This window comes from Scophthalmus maximus, chromosome 8 (genome assembly GCF_022379125.1).
Source record: "Scophthalmus maximus strain ysfricsl-2021 chromosome 8, ASM2237912v1, whole genome shotgun sequence".
Taxonomy (NCBI): Eukaryota; Metazoa; Chordata; class Actinopteri; order Pleuronectiformes; family Scophthalmidae; genus Scophthalmus; species Scophthalmus maximus.
Genome location: NC_061522.1, coordinates 7,277,796 through 7,298,651, shown reverse-complemented (window position 1 = coordinate 7,298,651; position 20,856 = coordinate 7,277,796). Strand labels below are relative to the sequence as shown.

The 20,856-nt window shown below is 42.6% G+C and overlaps 3 protein-coding genes across 6 annotated transcripts in view; 2 read left to right on the top strand and 1 right to left on the bottom strand.

The window, feature by feature from the left end:
* Window positions 1-592: 592 nt before the first annotated feature.
* On the top strand, window positions 593-6,500 carry tmem184c (transmembrane protein 184C). The gene is made up of 10 exons (XM_035638272.2): window positions 593-1,228; window positions 2,025-2,155; window positions 2,258-2,294; window positions 2,417-2,622; window positions 3,537-3,611; window positions 3,718-3,811; window positions 3,916-4,028; window positions 4,153-4,252; window positions 4,381-4,552; window positions 4,663-6,500. The coding sequence occupies exons 1-10, from the start codon at window positions 1,103-1,105 to the stop codon at window positions 4,959-4,961; spliced, it is 1,353 nt and encodes a 450-aa protein (XP_035494165.1). The 5' UTR covers window positions 593-1,102; the 3' UTR covers window positions 4,962-6,500.
* Window positions 6,501-6,546: 46 nt separating this feature from the next.
* prmt9 (protein arginine methyltransferase 9) lies at window positions 6,547-18,862 on the bottom strand. 4 transcript variants are annotated; one of them, XM_047333628.1, is made up of 14 exons: window positions 16,840-17,138; window positions 16,728-16,750; window positions 16,010-16,209; window positions 15,450-15,598; window positions 15,077-15,313; window positions 14,729-14,896; window positions 14,481-14,583; window positions 14,054-14,163; window positions 13,697-13,889; window positions 12,397-12,580; window positions 9,849-10,530; window positions 9,522-9,675; window positions 7,531-7,653; window positions 6,547-7,255 (listed from the first exon to the last, which is right to left on the bottom strand). In XM_047333628.1, exons 3-14 carry the CDS (start codon window positions 16,205-16,207, stop codon window positions 7,016-7,018), a joined length of 2,541 nt encoding a protein of 846 aa, XP_047189584.1. In that variant the 5' UTR covers window positions 16,208-16,209; window positions 16,728-16,750; window positions 16,840-17,138; the 3' UTR covers window positions 6,547-7,015. The 4 variants fall into 4 exon arrangements, with proteins under 4 accessions (XP_047189584.1, XP_035494167.2, XP_035494168.2 ...); XM_035638274.2 differs by lacking the exons at window positions 16,728-16,750; window positions 16,840-17,138 and adding an exon at window positions 18,730-18,862; XM_035638275.2 differs by having other exon boundaries at window positions 16,728-17,138.
* Window positions 18,863-18,947: 85 nt separating this feature from the next.
* Window positions 18,948-20,856, top strand: part of arhgap10 (Rho GTPase activating protein 10) — a 42,264-nt gene continuing 40,355 nt past the window's right edge. Inside the window, exon 1 of the mRNA XM_035638271.2 lies at window positions 18,948-19,237. Coding sequence (XP_035494164.1) covers window positions 19,084-19,237 — 154 coding nt within the window. The 5' untranslated portion in view covers window positions 18,948-19,083. The remainder of the gene's footprint in view (window positions 19,238-20,856) is intronic.

Here is a 20,856-nt window from a genome sequence, read left to right as displayed (position 1 = left end):
GAGATGTCAGAGAAAAATCTGCTGCATGAACAGGCCAAAAAAACCAAAACATTTGGTCTGGACAGTTAACGGAGTTCTGCTGTTTTCAACTCACTCTAAACAAACTGCTAAAACAAACGTGTGGATCACTTTCCTGCTAATCGTTACTTTACATTGCCATCTGGTGGCGAAAGCACAGACCCTCTGTGGCCTGACGGATGTATTACAAAAACATATACTCATTTATTGTGTTTAGCAATAATATTAAAGTTTTCAAAAAAAGATACAAACGAAAACTCTTTGACAAGTATATGATGGAGCAGCTCAACCTTTAAATGCATTGTAGAATCTAAAAATACTGCTTATTTTGTCTATTTTGTAATTGCCATGTTGTGATTGGTTCAAATCTGTATCTTTATTCACTTATTCTAACGTGTTACTATTCATTTATGTTTGTTTTGTTCATTTTGAATTTCCTTAAAAACACATCCGTGATGGTGGCGCAGAGCAACCGAGCGTGCCACGCGTGACGTCACTTTGAACAGCGTTCCCTTTCAGCTCTTTCCATCTATTGGCCGATTGCCTCCTTTACAGCCAATCAGCTTCTAGGGTGTAGGCGGGACTTACATCACAGACAGGAACAGGAACAACGATGACTTTTTCTGGAAACTTTTTACCAACCTTAAACGCAAACTAAACTTAAATATGAGGGACAGAGCGTTTTATATGCGGAGTTTATCAACATTACAGTGCAGTGTTTGATATAATATATTCAGATACTGAGAGTACTCAAGGACGCGGGGCAGCATGCACCGTCGGCTTTTGTTTGTTTACAGGGCGAAACAGCTGACATGCTAACGTTAGCAGCCTAGCTCGGGTGAAATCGAGTCATATGAGCTGCTGCTAATCGTCCATGAATGAAACGTCCCACTGGTGGACGACGTAACGCACACGAGCAGCAGTGACGGCTCCGTCTTTGGGTCGCGGTGAGCCGCCGAACCCCGTAACAATGCGAGGCTAAGTGTTAGCTAGGACTTCCAGACGAGTGGAGTTGTTGTTGTTGTTGCCCGTTGCCCGTTGCGCCTCAGGCCGGGTTTGGAAGGCCTCGCGCCGGGGGCCCTTCATGTGCATCATGCCTTGTTCCTGTGGGAACTGGAGGAGATGGATCCGGCCGCTGGTCTTCGTGCTGTACATCCTGCTGCTGCTGGTCGTGCTGCCACTGTGCGTCTGGGAGCTGCAGAAGTCGAAGGTCAGTGCCAGGCTGTCGGTGCACGACGCTTTACGTGTTGTCTGGAGCCCTGCTGGTTTAATACAAGCGGTTAAATGTCCTGACAGTTCACTCGGATGCAGTTAGAGAGGTAGACCCCGACCGATATATCGGCCGATAACATCGGCCGATATTAGCCTTTCAGATACCGACTTGAGCCTTTAAATGTGCATTTATGTTTGATTTTTATGTCAAATAAATGTTTGTCATAAGTTCTAGGTATTTTTTAAAATTTCAATTTATAGTTATTTGTGATAAAGTTCATGGTTGAACTAAAATATCAAGCCTCAATCACATGATGTATCGTATCGGGAATCTTGTACTCCCAAATATCGATATTGGTCCCGGGCCCCAAAAATCCATATCGGTCGGGCTCTAGTTTGAGGTACTTCCCGTTTACTTGACCTGCGTTTTATTAATTTATTCCAATTCCTGCTTAAAACAACACTGAAGTCAAATCTTCTCACTGCTATGATTAATTATTATGTATCGAATAAGTTATGTCCGTCGGGGCAGCAGACGTGTCCTTGATTAACAATAAAATTACTATTTAAACATGAATGCAACTATATTAACATTGCTGCTGTATATAACTTCATGAAGCAGGTTTTTTTGTGTTATCTTGGATCATGTTTCTGTTTTTTATAATCATGAGTAACTTAAGCCGATAACACTGTACTTTTCCATTGAATAGGTATTTGAACACATTCCATTGCTCTACTTGATCTGAGAACTGCTTCCAGTCTCACATTGTCTCACATTTCTGTACATGTGACAGGTCAGCATACACAATAGAGCATGGTTCATCGCTGGGATATTTGTCTTCATGACCATACCCATATCGTTATGGGGCATTCTTCAGCATCTGGTTCACTACACTCAGCCGGAGCTTCAGAAACCCATCATCAGGTAAAGATGTGAACAAAGCATGTCCTCCGTGAACAGTAGGTCTGAAACTGTTTTTTTTGTTTGTTTTTCTTTTTAATGTATGTGTTTTTACGGTTTTTCTAGGATATTATGGATGGTCCCAATCTACAGCTTGGACAGTGTAAGTTGTGTGTTACATAATCAAATTTATTGTAGAGTTTACAAGTATGTTTCTACAGAATGGCAGAAATTCAACTACTTGACAATTGAGTATTTACACTTTTTTCGTTCTTTAATTTTCAGTGGATTGCGCTGAAATACCCCAGTATAGCTATTTATGTGGACACATGCAGAGAGTGCTACGAGGCCTATGTCATCTACAACTTCATGACCTTCCTGCTCAACTACCTGGAAAATCAGTACCCGAGCCTGGTGTTGATGCTGGAGGCCCAGGAGCAGCAGAGACACTTGCCTCCTCTCTGCTGCTGCCCGCCGTGGCCAATGGGAGAGTAAGTTCTCTTGTATACGCACAATCAATGTGGGCTCCTTTAACAATAAACTGGATGCTACCCCAATATTCTCCTCTCGTCAAATGTGGCAACCAAGACATCTACAACTATTTGAATACCCTCAAGGTGGTGTTCAAGAAATTTGGCATAAAATGGATGTTTTTTAATTATTACTCTCCATCTTTTGATCCAAATATGACTGATTTGTTTGCCACAGTCATATTTCCTTACTATCGTCTTGGATTCCTCACACTTGACTGACTTTCCGGTAATAGTATAGTATTCGTTTTATCATCAGTCTTTTCATAACTTAGAAAAAAGGTCCAGAAAAGGTCCAGAAAAAAAAAGATAAGTCTGTTTCTTGTGCTGCAGTTTGGTCGACGTTGTCTAAAATGTTGAGATGAATGTTTTCTTTTGTTGTTGTTTTTTGAAAGCAAACCAATCAATGACAGTCACAAGCCTCAGATTAGCTTCTGCAGTCAGGCGACGTCAGTTATTGGTTCACATGTCTGTGTGTGGTTAATTTGATCCCGACCTTTTTTTCCCCTTTCATTATGCACACGAGAATCCGTTTATTCTCCTTCAAAACCGAGGGATAAGAAATGTCTGCTGACAAAAGTCAATAGCATTAGTCTCACTCATCTTTAAAATATGTATTTTATAATGCTGCCCTGTACAACCCTTGAGAGTATTGTTGCACCTTGCATTTGGACATCATAGACCATAATAGTTTGGGTTAAAATGTTGTCGTTTCTCTGACTTGTCTCAAAGCTAAACTCACCATATTTCTGATGACCATTAGTGTTTTATGTATTTGATCTTACATTCAATAGATTTTTCTTTACTTGTGGCGACTTTGATCTCGTTAAACCAATGTCATTCTAATTCAAATTTGTACGTTTGATGATCTGCAGGGTTTTACTGTTGAGATGCAAACTGGGCGTGTTACAGTACACAGTTGTGAGACCCGTCACAACAGTGATTGCTTTGTGAGTAAGCTCTGATCTTCATTGCGCTTAATTAAATACAAATGGCGGCATTTTGTTTTCGCTGTTTGTGCTCATGTCTGCTGTCTGTGTTTTTTCTCCTCCCTAGGATCTGTCAGCTGTGTGGAGTGTACGATGAAGGCAATTTCAGCTCAACAAATGCGTGGACGTACCTGGTCATCTTCAACAACATGTCACAGCTGGTAATAATGCCAGATTTTTTTTTTTCTTCAAAGGACCCACTATAATTAAAAACGTGAGCAGCGTTGTTTTGAACATTTCTCTTGTTTGTCTTCTCTTGATCTAGTTTGCCATGTACTGCCTGGTGCTGTTCTACCGGGCCCTGAGAGACGAGCTGAGTCCCATCAAACCTGTGGGCAAATTCCTGTGTGTGAAAATGGTGGTGTTCGTCTCTTTCTGGTAATTGTCCGTGTCTGTCAAACCTTCATACACCTGGATATTCTAATAAGACATATGTGCATGTTTTACATTTTGTTTTGTATCAACACTTGTTGATGTAGCGAATTCTTTTGTAAACTCTCAGGCAGGCCGTGTTTATTGCTCTACTGGTGAAGGTGGGCATCATCTCAGAGAAACGCACCTGGGAATGGCAAACTGTGGAGGCCGTTGCTACTGGCTTGCAGGTAAGCTAAAGCTTGGGTGGTTGGAAAAAGAAGCGACAATAGTTTGTGAGTTTATGTAAGAAATGAAGTGGAAACCCTTTTTCTCTCTCTTTTCACGCCCCACTGTTAAACTGTCCTGTTCCCTTCAGGATTTCATCATATGCGTGGAGATGTTTCTGGCAGCTATTGCCCATCACTTCAGCTTCACCTACAAGCCTTACATCCAGGAGGCTGAGGAAGGTTCTTGCTTCGACTCTTTCATGGCAATGTGGGACATATCTGATGTCAGAGCAGACATTTCTGAACAAGTCCGCAATGTTGGTAAGTGCCTCCTGGCTAGCAGTGTACTCTCACAGTTTTCTAAGTTCATCTGGCATGTCCGCAGCACTGAAAAGACTCTACTGACATTTTTCCTTTGACCTCATTGACAGGGAGAACAGTAATGGGTCGTCCGAGGAAGTCTTACTTTGGGGAGGCGCAGGACGACGGCGAGCGATCCGGCCTGCTCTCGTCGGGGTCCCAAGATGCGATCACCGAGGCAGCATCCAACCCAGTGTCGCCCAATGGTCAGTACCAGGGCCTGGGGAGAACCATGACCCCGCACTCTCTGTCGGCCCCTGCCGGGCTCAGCTCAGCACCGTGGGATGAAGGATGCGAGGCTCGACCGGAAGGAGAAAGCACCAACCAAACCAAAGAACCGACAGAGGCAGATCTCATCGTGATCGACTAGCCCGTCATCAACGCCGATGTCACCAACAGACTCTACGCGAACATGGTTTGGCAGGACTTAAGTTTTGCCGTTTTCCGTAAGACACTACTTTACTGATGCGACACTAAACAAAGGGCACATCCGCCAAGTAATTGTAGACATTTGCCAGCAAAGGCAAAACCAGATGGACCTCTCTGCCAGTGACAGCTCCAAGAATGTTCAGTGGACTTACGGCTGAGTCGCTAAATGATTTGTTGATAACAAGCATTTGATCCAATTTGCGTATTGTTATGCATTTTGATCAGCAAGCAATGCCAGAATGTTTTTTATCGACTTGGTGTCAACATGTCACAATCTAGGGCAGACATTTCCTTCCTTTTTGATGACGCATGAGTCCGCACATAACCTGCTGATGTCCGAGTGAAGCATGTGAAGATATATGCTTTTCATGTGTGACACATTTACGTTTGCTACGTCATATCACAAATCTAAAATGTAACACGACGAGAAGAAATATGCTACTTTTAAAAAGACTGAAGAAATGTTATCTTCATATTATTATCTTTTATAGTGGTTCCCGAAGACTAAAGCACGATTTCTCCACCACCTTAATCCAAGAGTGTTCATCCCTCCAACGGAGTTCCACAGACTTAGAGAAACTTCGTCAAGGCGAACTGAAGCTGTTCCGGCCCAACACCTTCGTTGGGACAATTTTTTTTCATTCAATTTGTCATCTGTGTTTATGTATGGAGGGTTGAAAACAGCAGAAGCAACGAGTTGTTGGGATGCACAGTCAATACTTAACAAACAAAATTTTACTTGGGAGAAGTAGTTTAGAACTTTTTTACTGTAGGATGTGTCCTAACTGACAGTGTGACATCACTACAGTGTCAGTATCAATACAGTGTCTTCACTAAGGGTTCCAGTAGATACAGAGCACAGTCCCAAGTATTAAAACAACATACACAATCCAGTCTAAAACTGTACAATCTGTACATTCTAGTAAATGCTCTACTTCAAATACAGTAGCTCACTCTGTGGTGTTTAAATAGAAATTGACTGGGTAGTCGTAACAGACGTATTGTTCTATGTGCTATGGAGCTCAGTCTATCCACTACACCAGTTAAGCATTTGTATTCCAGGATCAATTGTAACATGATGAGGTTCTCCATCATCTTTAGCCTTTAAGGTGGAAAAACTTTGCACCTAAGCCATTATTAGTTAGTCTTTAGTTTTTTCTGAGCGTATGTATTTGTCAGTGTAACTTGCAGGGATATTGACATGTTTACTGTACAGTAGGTTTATGAGTGTCGGGGAAATTTGTTGATAGAAGAAATGAGAACACAACATAGTTCATAAGATAAATTGCTATTACAATGAGGTCAGTGAGTCCGTAAATACATAAATGTATAATGTTGACAGGATAGTTTGCATCATGTCCTGCCAAAAACATGTTGCATTGCCTTATGTCATTTCTTTCTCAATGAAACCGATGTACTTGTTGCACAGTTTAATTTACACACATCTCTGACAGTCTCTACAATAAATCCGATTAACTAACGGCTGATTTCTCTTTTCTTGCATTTATTATGAAGAAAATTACACATTTATTGTTCTTTTTTTATTGACACCCACAAACATCTTTACAAAATCAACTGCAATGAAGAGACAAATATGACATTTATATAATATACTTAAATATTATATATATATATAAGTACAAATTATAAACGTCCTCTGACTCAATAATACGATTAAAAACAAAAATAAAAACATGACTTGAATGTTCACTGTTGGAACATTCTTCATGAGTCTGGTGAACCAGTTTTGGGTCATGCAGGTTTCTACTGAATCTCAGAACAGAGATCCTGTGTATGTTTGGGAAAACAAGGACATTTGAAGACTGGTATTACATTTATGACAAATGACAGGAAAATCCCTTTCTGGTATTAAATAAGTACCAGAAGGAATGCGTTGTGTGTAATGCATTTCCCTACCGAGCATGTGACATGGGATCTAAATGGAACTTGAAATATATAAAAAAATAAAATAGTTGCTTAGCTAGAACCAGGTTGTTACTCAGTTGGCCCCGGTGCATCGACTACGCGGGCCGATATGGAGATGGTGCTCTTGTGAAGCTTCACGGCTAGAAGGACCCAGTCTCCAGCTCGTACCTCCAGAGGCTGCTGCAGCACGGCTGCCGCCTGCTTCCAGTGAGAGTTCTGGTTGAGGGTGCTCACACTGATCTCCTGGTCCAGGTGGATGTGGTACCAGAAGGGAACTGCTGTTAGTCTCCCTGCGGCTGTAGCCTGGACCTGAAGAACAGGGATCGGAGCTTAAACAAGATGCTTAATGGTACATAAGGAAAGTCGGCTACTAATAGACCTGTTCTCTGTCCTAGTCACTTCTATATCACCTTTAGCTCTAAAACCAATATAATTATATTTGTTGAGATTCAAAATTTAGGAGCTTATGAGGAAAATAGAATATAAATAAAAGAAATGGTCTGAAATAAATAAACAGGAAAACATACAAACATTTTATTCATACTAATTTCCAATCCTGTTGATAGCCCTGATGTATGCCTTACCTTGACTTCTCTGTTAGTGTAGTTTGCGTTGGTGTCCATAAGGTCCAGTACAAAGAGCTCCACAGTTTCACTGAGATGCCTGCACTCCAGTGTGGAAAAGTCCAGAAACACATGGACTGGTACCTAAAAAAGACGACCACCACAACATTAGCGAGTTCTGCAGCAGAAAAAAGAGAATTTGTGCTAAAACTAAAACAAAACTGTTAAGGGAAATGGGGAGAAAATTCGTATTTGTTCTCTTGAACAAAAACAGAAAAAACCTAAGTTGCTAATTTTTGCTCAAAGACCAGATTTGGACATAAGCTATTCATAAGAGGAAAAGAGAGGCAGAGGAACACTTCAGTGCGTTAAAAGTCACGCTGACTCACAATTGATGTTGGCACGCTTTCTCACAAATCAGTAATTCATCCACTTTTAATTGCTAGTGTCAGTGGATAATCACTCAATTACCGGTCGATGCTTAGAAACTAATCTAACCCACCTCGACACACGGGCCCGTGGCTGCAGGGCAGCGGGCTTAAAAGCTGAGGAAGAAATTCAAAAGTCTGGGCACAGAAAGTGTCACGGTTTCTTTTACCGCAGAACAAAAGAAGCTTTCCTCCACCCTGTCACAGTTGCTCAGACCTCGGAGCCCCTGCTTTTTGATGTGCTTGATGTAATGTGTACTGATGGATTCGGGTAGGAATGTCTAGGGCCAGGCGGTGTGCTGCGTCTTGTGTGACAGTTGTGCTAGAAAGTGCCCTCCGCTGAGGGCTTCAAAGATGACATCTGTTAAAACAAACGACCATCCCGCGTGGGGCCCGCCAAATTAGAGCACAAACATGATACTGAGAAAAAAATGAACTAACAGACCAAATAAAAGGAAAAAGAATTCAAAGGGATTTTGTAGCTCCTGTAAAGCAGATGGGGAAACACACATCAAAGAGGAGTAAACACAATCGTGGATCTTGGTATTCCTCGTGAAATACCTTGTTGAACAACACAAACCATAGTAACATTTTATCTGAGATTTTTTGTTTAACTTTGTATTGTGCCGCACTACATTGCCAATCAATTTTAACAAACATCTCAGGCAACGCGTTTGCCCCTAATGCATGAGATTTGAAAAGTGCATGATGCAAGCTCACGAACACACCGCAGCATACTGTATGTGAAAACTGCCAATATTCACCGTTGCGTCAGGGAACATGAGATCGACGGTTGCATCACCGACTTGAGACGGCATACGCGATACGAGCGGCCGGAGATGTACAATAGAAAGCTTCTGAGAGACGTGTTGTGAAGACTGAAGAAGTTTCAGCTCAACAATGTGGTTTAATGGCGCACCGTGATTCCCTTTAGGATGGTGATTCTGGACTTTCATCAATTGTTCTCATTAAAAAAGAAAAATCATGATTTCTTATGCGAATACATTTTAGAAATTGAATAATTATAAAGTACAACTACGAACAGTTTAGTAGAAGAAGTATGTTAATGTCATCCTGCTGATACAAACAGACACACACATTGGGTCAGTGGCTATAGCACAGCCACAGCTAACCCTGTAGTGTTGTTCAGCTAAGGTTTGTACCATAGACTGTATTCTCTTGAATCACCAGCAGAGGGCGACTCCACTGGTTGCAAGAAGAAGTCTGTTTCTATAGTCTAATGACTCTACTTCTCACTTGATTTATATCATTATCAAACATTTTCCTGAGGAGTTTATGGTTTCAATCTCTAGTTTGAAGTCTTCTTCAGCATGGTGTTCATTTTGTAAACTATGGTCCCATTTAAAGTACAGTATGCATTGGGGCGTGGATACTGCATGATTGACAGCTAGTACCATCTATAGGTGCATGGTTGCATGTGTAGGTGGATGTGCGGTGGACGAGCTCTCGGTCAGGCCCCACCTCCCTTGCTCCTCCAAATGATTACTTGTGGTTTAAAAAATCAAGATGGCGCCAAAAATATGTTAACCTTGATACCTTGGTAGCTTATGTTGGTATACTTACAGTGAACTGGTTGATGAAGGGAGCGATGTTGAATCCCAGCGTCGGCTCCTGACCCTGGACCGCGCTCTCCAGCAGCAACATGTCCGACTCCACCAACATGCCGTACACCACGATCCGCTCTGGGAAAATACGTCCTCCTTCCTCCAGCAGACACCTGGTGCAGATCATTAAACGTCTTGTAAAGTGTCCTTTAAAAAATAATCTAAACTACAATAACATGAACGCAGTATCAAAACTACAACACAAAATAAACAAAACTCATCCAAAGTTTTTGTATGTCATCAGCTGTTTACAGTCCCAAGAATTATTTCTGCAACTTCCACTCACCTGGCCAGCGAAGCTTTCTCCATCAGCTTCTGTCTTATCAGCCCACAGGTCTCCACACAGTCCAGTATGATGGCGCTCCACAGCTTCTCCCTGGACGGCCTCTTCAGCATCCCCTGCTCGTCCTCCGTGTGGTTCAGCCAGAACTCTAGATGCTGCTCCGAGATATTATTGGAGCGAGCCAGCCTCCTTATCACTTCCTGTTGCTTGGTCTTTTCCACGGAGCTGAAGGCTTTTACGTGACCGTGGCTGGCAGCGATGAGGGAGAGCAGCGAGAAGCCCTCCGACACGTCCAGCACGTAAAGCAGGTCACTACAGTCCGACTGAACAGTCGATCCTTGCTCTTGGTTTAGGCATTTAACCTTCATCTGAGAGATCAGTTTTCCAATTGCGCTGCAGAAACTCCGATGGTAATCCTGATTGTTCAGGAGCGCCATTTCGGAACATTCCAGCATGCAGAAGTCTTTTGTTAGATTCTGGCCAGTTTGGAGACATGCTAATGCGCTGCACAGTTCCGCCTCTGGGTTCGGGACAGAGACGGGATTTCCAGAGAATCCCGAGTCGTGATGCTTGTCCAGACGGATTTCACGCCCGTCTCTCAGCACGGCGACGCTGCAGAGCCTCAGGTAGGCGTCTCGGCAGGAGACCTCAACAATCAGCTCGTCCCCGGCTTTCAGGACAAAACCTGAAGCGACAACAAAGGAAACCAACCGAGTTAACACTGGTTTTAAAAGAGCAATGTAGGATGTGGGAATGAAAATACATTTTTGGTAGAGACTGAAACTAGTCTTAATACTGTCAAGTACTGAAAGTTGTCTTTGGGTATTTGGTCCGATTTGCAGTTTTGTGTATTAATCATTCAAACAAAGAATTACGAATTTAATTGAAAATGCAGCCTTTTTTTTTGCTGTTTGTTGTTTGCTGTTTCATTCATCCAACTAAAACACAAAAGTACTGAGAAATGATATCAATCTTCGGTCTTTGAAAACATACATACTACCAAACATAAAATATCAAATGAAGTAGAGTTTGGGTATCAATTCCCAAATCTCAGGTTTTGTATCGCCAATATTTTCAAATGATGTTCCAACCCTTGAGTTATGTGGACGGAGCTAAAAGGTTTACATCTGCTGTACAGGAATAGAAAATTAACAACAAAAAACTGATGATAATAATAATAGTTATTCATTATTCAAATACTTATGCCTTTGTAATTTTGAACTGGCATAAGAGAAGAATCACGGATAACATTTTCAGATCGTTGTAGACATAAGAGTCAAGAGGCAAAGGGGGGAAAGGAAAATACAGAATGCAAAGAGGAGAGGAAGGGAGAGCGAAACCCAACGGAGAAATGAGATTCAGGGGACTGGGAGAAGAGAGAGGAGGGAGAGGCACAGAAAGGATTCCTACAGGAATAACATCTGTTCATGTCTTCATGTCAGTGCGCGGCTCAGAGGCATTTGGGGAAAATGCATATTTATCGCCTATAAGAATTTCATGAACGCTAAAGAGTGTCACAGGCGATCACGGCTCACACGTCACGGCGGCCCGGGAAACGGATGTTGGTGATCACCGGGAAAAGGTGGCGGCTCCCTCGACGCTGCCCGAGCCAATTAGCAGCTGCGGGGAAATGCTGCTGAGCGCTGTCTGAGAGATGACGCACTCTGATGCCAACTGGAACATGTCACCACACGTCAGGGGCTATTAAGTTCACGGTGGCCTGGATTTGATAGCAAAGTAAATGCTATGAAAGGGATTTAAGTATTCTGCTTAACAAATATAAAAATTTAACTTTGTTATAGTTGCTTTATTGCCTTGAAGTTCATGCGGGGAAAGTGTATATATTCTGTTAATGGGTCTTAATTTTAAAAATCTCAGTAAATGCATCGTCATTTCAAGAAGATAAATCTTTATGTGCCATCATCTATTACAGAAGATAAAGACAATAGTTTTGATAAGTTAGCAGCTAAAATATTTCCTACATGTATCCCTGGCTTTTTGCACAACAGTTTAAAAGGTCTCAGGTATAGAATCCAGTCAAGAACACACACACACACTGCCCTCATCTGATACAACATGGAAATGCATGGCGAATGGGAGTAGAGAATATAGGCAAGCTGATATAAACAATTTCATAAATGACTCGCCATGATTAAAGAGAAAAACACCATGGACGTACATATTGACTGTGTTGAAATTGAAAATCGGAGAAGCCAGTGGTTCACAAATACTATATATATACATTATTGAACATGTGGTTCTCCTGTGTATGTCTGAAGCTGCTTTCAGACATGCACTGAAGTCCGGACCTTGTCCTGAACTTTTTCGGAGGGGCTGCAAGTGAGAACACAACTTGAACGCGCAAATTTTCGTTTTGGACATTTTTTCCAGAACTTTTCCTGCCAGGCCCCTTAGTAAAAACTCCGGAGAATTTAGGAATGAGCCCGTGTGAGAATACTGAGTTATTGGAGGCTCCTGCATAGTCTACCCAGACTTTCTTTCTGCGAACATTGTCCGGAGTTAAGGTCTGAAAACTGCTGTGTCGTCTCACCCTTGGCATCGTGGACGGGGTAGATGGCTTGCTCCCAGCAGGTGTCCTCCTGGGGTCCAGTGGACAGGCTGCTCTCCTCGTCCAGGTGGAGCTGGAACCACACAGCCAGGGCGTCCAGCTCCCCCTCCTGGCTGACAGGCAGGCAGAGCTTCTGGACCTCCCTGGAGCTCAGGCCCTCCAGTTCCTACAGGTCATCAACATACAACAGTTACAGCGAAAGAGTCCCACATACTGAGAAAAGTGGTGAAACAGAAATATCTAATGTACTAAGGCGTCAAAACAGATCGGGTTACTACTCCTTTTTTAAACAAGCAATTTGATATCGAATGTAGATGTCACACGTCTTGTAGTTTTGACATCCCAAATTGCTTGTTGAGTCAAAGAGCTGTATAATGATCTACATTTCATGTGTTTTCTGCTCACACAATATGTGTACAGCAGTCTTATATATTTATATCAGTATTCTGAAGTTTTCATATTTCTGTCCAGCTTTCTAATATCCAATATGTTAAGATAAGATAATAAGATATGATATGATAAGATATACCTTTAAAATTCAAATTTGAGACATCACAAAAAGTGCAGCAGCACAAGGGGGGAAATGTAATAAGGAATAAAATAAGAATAGAAAACAGAATATAAGGTAAATAAGGCAAATCATGCTGTTAATGTGCTTTGTTACAGAGGTTCCAAACTAGATCAGAACCACAAGAAAATAAATAGTAACGGGAAGATTAAAAAACAAATTCAGGGTCCGTTGAAACTAAAGTTGAAAACTAATGGACATAACAGTAAAAACAAAATAGTATTTCTTTGTGACATAATATCTCAACACCATGAATGGGAAATTGTAGGGAATCAAACTAACCAACTAGGATAAATCAAAATGCAACAGGAAGACCTTCCAGTTCCTTTGTGTTATTATTTTTCAGTAAGTTTTCCTGTAAGTCCCTACTGCACACGTGTGGGCAAACTTGCAGTATCAACAAATCATCCTGTAGGTACTGCCCGCCAGACAAATGCAATCTTTCCAACCTGCCAGGTTTGAACTGGGAGCTGATAAATCAGAAATATCCCCGCAGGCTTGCAGCTGAATAATAAGTGACCACTTCTTTGCGATATGTATGCCTGTGAGGCAGAGCCAGTATGTTAGTTTCATGGGACTAATAGACACAAGGTCATAAAAATAGATTTACATTTTCCTGCTCGACGCCAGGCAACAAATACACACTGAATAAACGTTCAAATTGAGAGTGGACACACAGACACACACACACACACACACAGAGAGTTTGCTCACCTGCACATTATTGAAATCTATGTTGAGAGCTGTGAAGGGCTCAGTGAGAGGTTTGTATCCTCCCGGCAGTCGGCTGAGTCTCTCTGTGGTGTACGGCTCCATGGAGTCATCCGGCTCAGTGCTGCAGCTCACTGGACTGCGGAGCTCCCCTGCTGCAGCCACGGACAGACCTCCCACCTCTGACACACACAGTCTGTAAACACAAAAAAAACAAAACAAACAACTTGATAGTAGATTTAGACAACTTGTACTGATGCCTCAAAACAACTGAAGATGTTCCGTTAGCTGGGAAACATATCCTGTCTCACACAGAGCCCATTCACAATAATACAGCCCGACTCCCAAGGCCAACTGTACCTGTGATGGCGGCGAATCTCGGCGCACTCGACGGCCATACCAAACACAGTGGCTCCAGCAGGGATGACCCGTCCTGTGGCGGAGGGTTCTCTGAATTCATTCTCACCTCTCTTTAGGATAAGAAACATATATTGTTGATTACATCAAACCCACACAACATGCACCCATAACCTATCAAAATATTGCATTGCCTGGCCTATGCTTCCTCCAAGCCCACACCCTGAACGGTCACACGGCTCTGGTATCTTTATTCACAATTTTATGTTTTTTAGCATATTTATCAAAATTTCACAGTAACCTTTTATGATTTTTCATGACCACAAGAACTCTGTATGTCATTGGAATACAGCTGTAGATTTTGGATGGCACTAACTTCTGAAAGGATAGAGAGGATAAATGTGTGTTTGTGCTTAATGAGTGAAGTTACCTGTGGAGGCAGCAGGAGATGGTGCCAGGCATGAATGAGACTCTCCATGATGCCCTCTCCAAACAACCCTGCATCTACCGTCTCTGTCACCACCAAGGACACCCTGAGAAAAACACAACATTCAATAGAAAAAGATGAAAAAGAAACCTCTTGGTTCTAAAACGTCGGCATAGTTTTAACAGCTCAAACAAAAATGAAGGTATGTAGGATTATTGTGTGTGTGAGTGTGTGTATGGTGTAAATTGCACCTGTGTGGGATGTCCTTTGGCACTTCCATCTCCAGAGATTTCATATGGACGATCTTGATGCTGCCATCCATTCCGTTAGCAGTCACCACTTCACAGGCCAGTTCATACATCGTCTTCGACAGCTCGCAGGCGTAAACCTCAGCGGCCCCTGCCTTCTTAGCACACATACTTAACAGGGACAACAGGGAGTAAGAACAAGGAAATACGCATACATCAAAACAAAGGTTCTATTCTAGCTGTAGACAAAAAAACTGAAATTCATAAGTATGCTGCCCCTTGAGGATCAAGCTCTAGTTTACAAATGAAATTCACCGCATAACTTTCAGATTCTCACGGAAAATATCTCACCCAAGGATCCCAGTGCCAGTACCTATGTCAAGTACAGTGTTGCAGCCGCTCTGAACAGCCTTCTGAATGGCTTGCTGGTACTTCTGGTTCCTCCGACGGTCATTGAGCATTAAGAAATGCCAGCGCTCCACCAGCCAGTTGGCCACACGGTAGAAGTTCTCCCTGGCTTCCGGGTAGTCCGGCCTCAGCTTCAAGGCTTTGTGGAAATGACCTGCAGCTTCGTCTCTAAAGCCCATCCTGGATTATAAAAAGAGAACAGTTAAAAAAAACAGCATAAGCAGATAATTTATCTGATTTATGTTAAACTACATTATGTGTATAAGTGTTGAGGTGATGTATACAATGATAATATTTAGGCAGCAGAGGCATGTACTTGAACAGGTGTTCCCCCATGCTGTTTAGGATGACCTCGTCAGCAGGGAAAACTTCCAGCGCTTGTTCGTAACAGTCAAAGAGGTCCTGAATACGACCCACGGAGTCCAGCTCTTCTGCCCATTTGAAGAGAGTGAACCTGAAGGATTCCTGAAAGAGAGATGACACAAAAATGTTAAACAAAATTGACCATATTTTCGCTCTGCAGTAGTGTCTCCGTATTTTCAACGGAGTGAGCTAAAGTCAGAACACTATGGCAATGGCGATTATCCACTTTATAGTGCCCTCAAATCCTTCAATGGCACAAAAAGAAATACTATCTGCATTTTACATCAGCAAAAATGAACCATTGATTGACCCAACAGCTGTTAGTCTGGAAGCAGAATTATGATGATTGATAATTGTCTAAGATGTCAGTTTAAAGCTCACTTCAGAGTGAATAATGGAGGGATTTCGGACACAGCCAACAACTGTGTGATTGTGTTAATGTGTTATGCACGCAAAATATTTGTCAGTGAATGCACGCAGACGGGTTTTCAGATTAGTGCAAGCAGTCATAACCTTTGCTAAGTCCTTAAACACAGGTGCAAGGTTGAGGACCAGAAGGTAGTGCACGAACGCAGTTCCATAATCCTGGCTGAACAGGCACTGCTGGGCACTTTCCAGGGAACTCGAGACCAGCTCGTTCCTGGCAGAGTCCTCTCTGCGTCGCCTCCTGGCCCTCCTGCTGTGCTTCGGCCTTGCGCTGGCATTAGGCATCCCTTCCAAAAACAGAAAAAGGCAAAGATTGAGGTGATAAAAAGTGATATTGGCATTATGGATATAAATTAAGAGCCAATCCCGACAGGGCATGAAGGTCGCACAAAGAGCAGAAAACAACTAAAAAGTCATTTTTCAAGCAAAAATGCTAAACAGGTAATAGTTCCATTTCTCAAATTGGCAATTTATCTTTTTTAGTTTTTCAGTCTTTCTTGTCTTAAGACTTGGTTTTATAGATCAAGGACCTCAGTGATTGACAAATAATCAGCAGGTAATCAGTAATGAAAAGAATCCTTAGCTGCTTGCAGCCCTAGTCCCACATAAAACTGACTATGGGAAAAAACAAAACAAAACATGAAGTACTAAAAGAAATCAATCCATTCAGGGAAACCCACTTGTTTTTCAAATTGTGAGATATAAAGACAATTTTTTCTTAGAGTTTTTAGAGTAATAATTTTAATAAAAAACAACAACAATGCTTATAATACAGACACTACTGAATTGTTTTATGCGGACTTACTGGGTGTCGTTTCAGGTCACAGACTGGAGTGTCGGACAGAGAAGATTAATACCGTTAGATTGTTTAATCTGATCTAATCACGTCGATGTGTGTGATTCCCACAAACACGCACGTTAACGTCCCGGTCCGGTCCGAGGAAGTCGTTAGCATCCTCGTGCACGCTCCTCGTCCTGGCAGCAGGCTAACGTTAGCTCACATGATGAACAGCTGCTCCGACAGTCGCTGCGACAGCTTAGCTGCATGTCACGGGATGAACAAGTCCGTTGATATTTCACGATGTAGCCTGACTGTTATTTTTTATTTTTTTTAAACTGTAAATCACATTTTTGCTCAGAATCGTTCATCAGCCACCGTTTCTGGCAGACGCAGTGTCCGCGCGCCTAAACTACTCCGACACAAACAAGTAACGAGAAAAGGTTCCGAGGGGGCTGGCGTGGCTGCGGCGGCAGCTAGCTGTGGCCTTCACGGTGGGGTGGCAGCCACAGCAGCCACCGACCTGTGGCGGCAGCCACCGACAGCCACGGCGTGTGCCGCTTTTTTGTAGCGGCAGCCACTGACCAGCCACAGCAAAATTTGCTGTTTATGGCTGCTACCACTGACCTGTCAAAATGAATTCATCACTGACCACGATTATTGACTTGGATTTTCATCTCTAAACACCTTTTGATTATGAATTTGACAGCTGAACTCTTTAAACCTGGTGAAATGCCACTGCAGCTGCTGCTGACTGCAGGCAGAAGCCAGCCTCCACCTCTGGAAACTTAGTCAAAAAAAATCTAACTAGTCCCCACGTTGTTCTGTGTTACGTGTCTATACAAGGCATTACGGTAACAGCCGTAAGACGTTATTTCACAATAAAGGAAACGAAGGCTATTTTCTCATTTTGTGCATTGTGGTGTTTGAAAAAAAACATGCGTTATTATCGTCCCTCTGTTTTTTTCACAGTCTTTCTGTTGCATATATCTATTGTTTGTCCCCACTTTTACGGGGTTATTTTTATTTACTAAGGCACTTTGTGATATTGCCCCATAAAGGATCCTATAATAAAACACATTTTAACGTTTTATCTGTCAACCCAACCATCAAATTAATGTTAAGTCACACTGTCCTTGGTGCTGCAATTTTTGACACATCTGATGCTGTTAAGTGCATCTATTCCGAGATCATATCTCAACATAGAAATCACATCATCGACATTAGTGAGGCATTGACAAGACAAAGACAGTCTTTTCTGTTGAAACGTGCATGTGACTTTAACATTATTAACAATCAAGTCAAGTCAAGTCAAGTCAAGTCAAGTCAATATTGTTCCAGACAAACAGAGGCATGGAAACCCGTTTATCTCGGACCCACTATGCAATAGTACAACAAAAAAAAAAACCACACAAAATAAAAAAAGTAATATATATAATAAATAAATTCTAAATAGTGCAAAAGTAAGAGTAAGGCAAAACCACACGGTACAGAAAAGCTAAAGAAATTGAAAATGTGCAATAGAAAGGAAATACTGCACAGCATGAAAAAATTACAATAAATAGAACAAATTGAATATAAAGCACATGGAGTGCAGGTTGAATGTAATAAAAGAAGTGGGCATACGAATTGCCTTATGTTTGGCAAATGATTTACAGATAATAAAAAAATAAGAATTCAGAAGTAGCCCCGCATTTCTCTCCCTCATACGATTATACTTTGTCTGGACCGTGTTCGACCTGCTTAACTAACCCAAACCAGCCGCGGCGGAGCTAAAGCGAAGGGGGCGGAAGTAGACGGGCGCGGACCATCTTGCACACGTCGAGTGGTCTTTGGGAGAAGTTTTTTCCGCTACACGCGCACACGCACGCACACACACACACACACACAGATGTCAGCGGAGTTTCTCAATCTGTCACTTTGTGAGGGCGGAGTGCGTCTCGGCGGTGGACGGCGCGACACTGGACACCATGGCTTTCTGACAAAAACCGCGCGCCACACCGACCTTTTTTTTTTTACACCGCCATACCTGTTAGCTGCTCTCTCTCTCTCTGTCTCTCTGTCGGGCGCCAGTTTTGACAACCGCGGTGGAACAACACCCACTCGGGGGAGAAGTTGCCATGCTAACCACGGCTAGCTGCCGCCGCTGCTGCTGCTACCATGTCCTCCACGCTACACGTCCAGCGGCCAGCTAAGGGAGCGCTCGTTTCGTTGTAGCGGATACTTTGTTTATTTCTTCTTCTCTCGCTGTTTTTAAAGTAAGTGGCATTTATTTTTATTTTTTATTTTTTTTGCGGAGGGTGGGGGGGGACCAGTTTCCCGTGCGACACAACCAATCTGTCAGGAGAAGGAGAAGAAGAAGGAGAAGGAGAAGGGGGGAAACATGGGACTCCACCCGCTTGAGTTCAGTGAGTGCTACCTGGACAGCCCCAGCTTCAGGGACAAGATCAAGTCTCACGAGGCGGAGCTGGACAAAACGAACAGGTTCATCAAGGAGCTGTACAAGGATGGGAAGAACCTCATCACCGCGACGAAGCGTGAGTTGGACCTGAACAGGTTTCTTTTTCTTTTTTTTTACAGAACTCACTATTCTGCATCCAGTCGTCCTGGGGTCATTCGATTGTTCCTTTTGCATGAGGTTATTGGTTACACAACAGATGGAACAGTCGTGATAACCTGATTAGGGTGTGTGTGTGTGTGTGTGTGTGTTTTCTTTGATTCTGCTCAGTGTTCAGTTCAGTGTGAATGTCTGTGCACACAACCTGCTCAAAGCCACACACACCTCAGCTGGATGAGATCCTCATCAGTTTGAACTCTCACGTCTTGTGGGTTGGGCTCGTTCGTAGGTTCGCACCAGTGCTTTGCAACTTAGTCAGGGTTTGCACACTCTGCCCTTAAAAAAGAAAGGAAAAGTGGAAAACCCCCTCCGGAAACTCAGGCTAATGATATCAAGTGTTTCCTCTAGGTTTCCTGGGGGGGGGGGGGGGGGGGTTGAGTTTCATTAATCAAGTTTTATGCAGAAATGAGGAATAAGGTATTTAAGGAAAGTGACCTTAAATGACTTCTGCTTGGCATTATATGCAAAATAGATGAATGAAATAACTTTTATTATATATATTTTAATTACTTTGACTTTTCCAGGGGGGCGGGGGCTCCCGTCGGAGGGGCGGGGCCCCAATTCAATGGTAGGGGAAACACCTGAGATTCATGCAAAGAATGTCAGTCATGTGTGACCCCCGATGGTGGAACCTTACTAATAAATAAATGAACAAATATGGATTCTGTGTTTCTGGCAGGCGGTAGTCTTCAGGGCATGTTCAATCCTCTGGACTGTCACCCGACATGTTTTTCTGCCTCAGACAGGCTCACTGTATCACATGTTTGTTGCCATGTCAGTCACAGACATTCAGGTATGTCTTTCATGCTTTTTTGCCTGTGGCACAACCGAAGTTCTCCCGAGATTCAAGCAAGACTTACACAACTCTGTTGGTGTGGACTGCACAGTGTCAGGCAGCCTCAGCAGAGCGTCACTGACACAGACATACAATCCCATTGACAATTGAAGAAGGAAATTATACAATCGGTTGAAGAATGATGGAGGAAACAATCTGGATAATCGGTTGTTGCTGCCCTGAGATTATGCAATTATGATTTTGGGTAAATTGTATAATTGGATTGAATATTGTTTTCGTTTTTGTTTTGCTCATTAGTCTAATGTGAATCAGCAGAATAGATGTCACCTGAAAAATATAAAAAAAAAAACATATGACATATATTTGACCTCAGCAATTATTGCCAGGTTGCTTTGTATTTTTTTTAAATATTTTCGATTTTTAAAAAAAAATATCTTGGATCAGCCGCTGTCCTGTGATTTGGTTCAAAGTATACACTTGACACAGGGGTCAAAAGGTCATGAATTTATTTCACCCGGGGTTCAACCCGTACCCTGGACACAAGGCAAGATAACTGCATCAATTCGTGTCATGTTTATGTCGGGCCAAAAAAGAAAACCTGATTTTTTTTTTGCACATTCATTGTTGCTCTCTGCTGACGTGGGTGGAAACACGCATGCTGCCGTTGCTCTCCTGCACTCACACTGTGACAGGCGTACTGTGCATTACTGAGCTGTTATTTGCATTCTTGTGGTCTGCTGTAC

What these genes read in the sequence shown, in the direction of transcription:
- prmt9 (XM_035638274.2), bottom strand. Translation starts at nt 16,207, where the DNA reads ATGCCTAATGCCAGCGCAAGGCCGAAGCACAGCAGGAGGGCCAGGAGG. An exon ending in ATCTCCTGCTGCCTCCACAG is followed by an intron (nt 14,164 to 14,480) that starts GTAACTTCACTC and finishes CTTATCCTAAAG; the next exon opens with AGAGGTGAGAATGAATTCAG. An exon ending in CCTTCATCAACCAGTTCACT is followed by an intron (nt 7,654 to 9,521) that starts GTAAGTATACCA and finishes CGTCTTTTTTAG; the next exon opens with GTACCAGTCCATGTGTTTCT.
- tmem184c (XM_035638272.2), top strand. Translation starts at nt 1,103, where the DNA reads ATGTGCATCATGCCTTGTTCCTGTGGGAACTGGAGGAGATGGATCCGG. An exon ending in TCAACAACATGTCACAGCTG is followed by an intron (nt 3,812 to 3,915) that starts GTAATAATGCCA and finishes CTCTTGATCTAG; the next exon opens with TTTGCCATGTACTGCCTGGT. An exon ending in TGAACAAGTCCGCAATGTTG is followed by an intron (nt 4,553 to 4,662) that starts GTAAGTGCCTCC and finishes CCTCATTGACAG; the next exon opens with GGAGAACAGTAATGGGTCGT.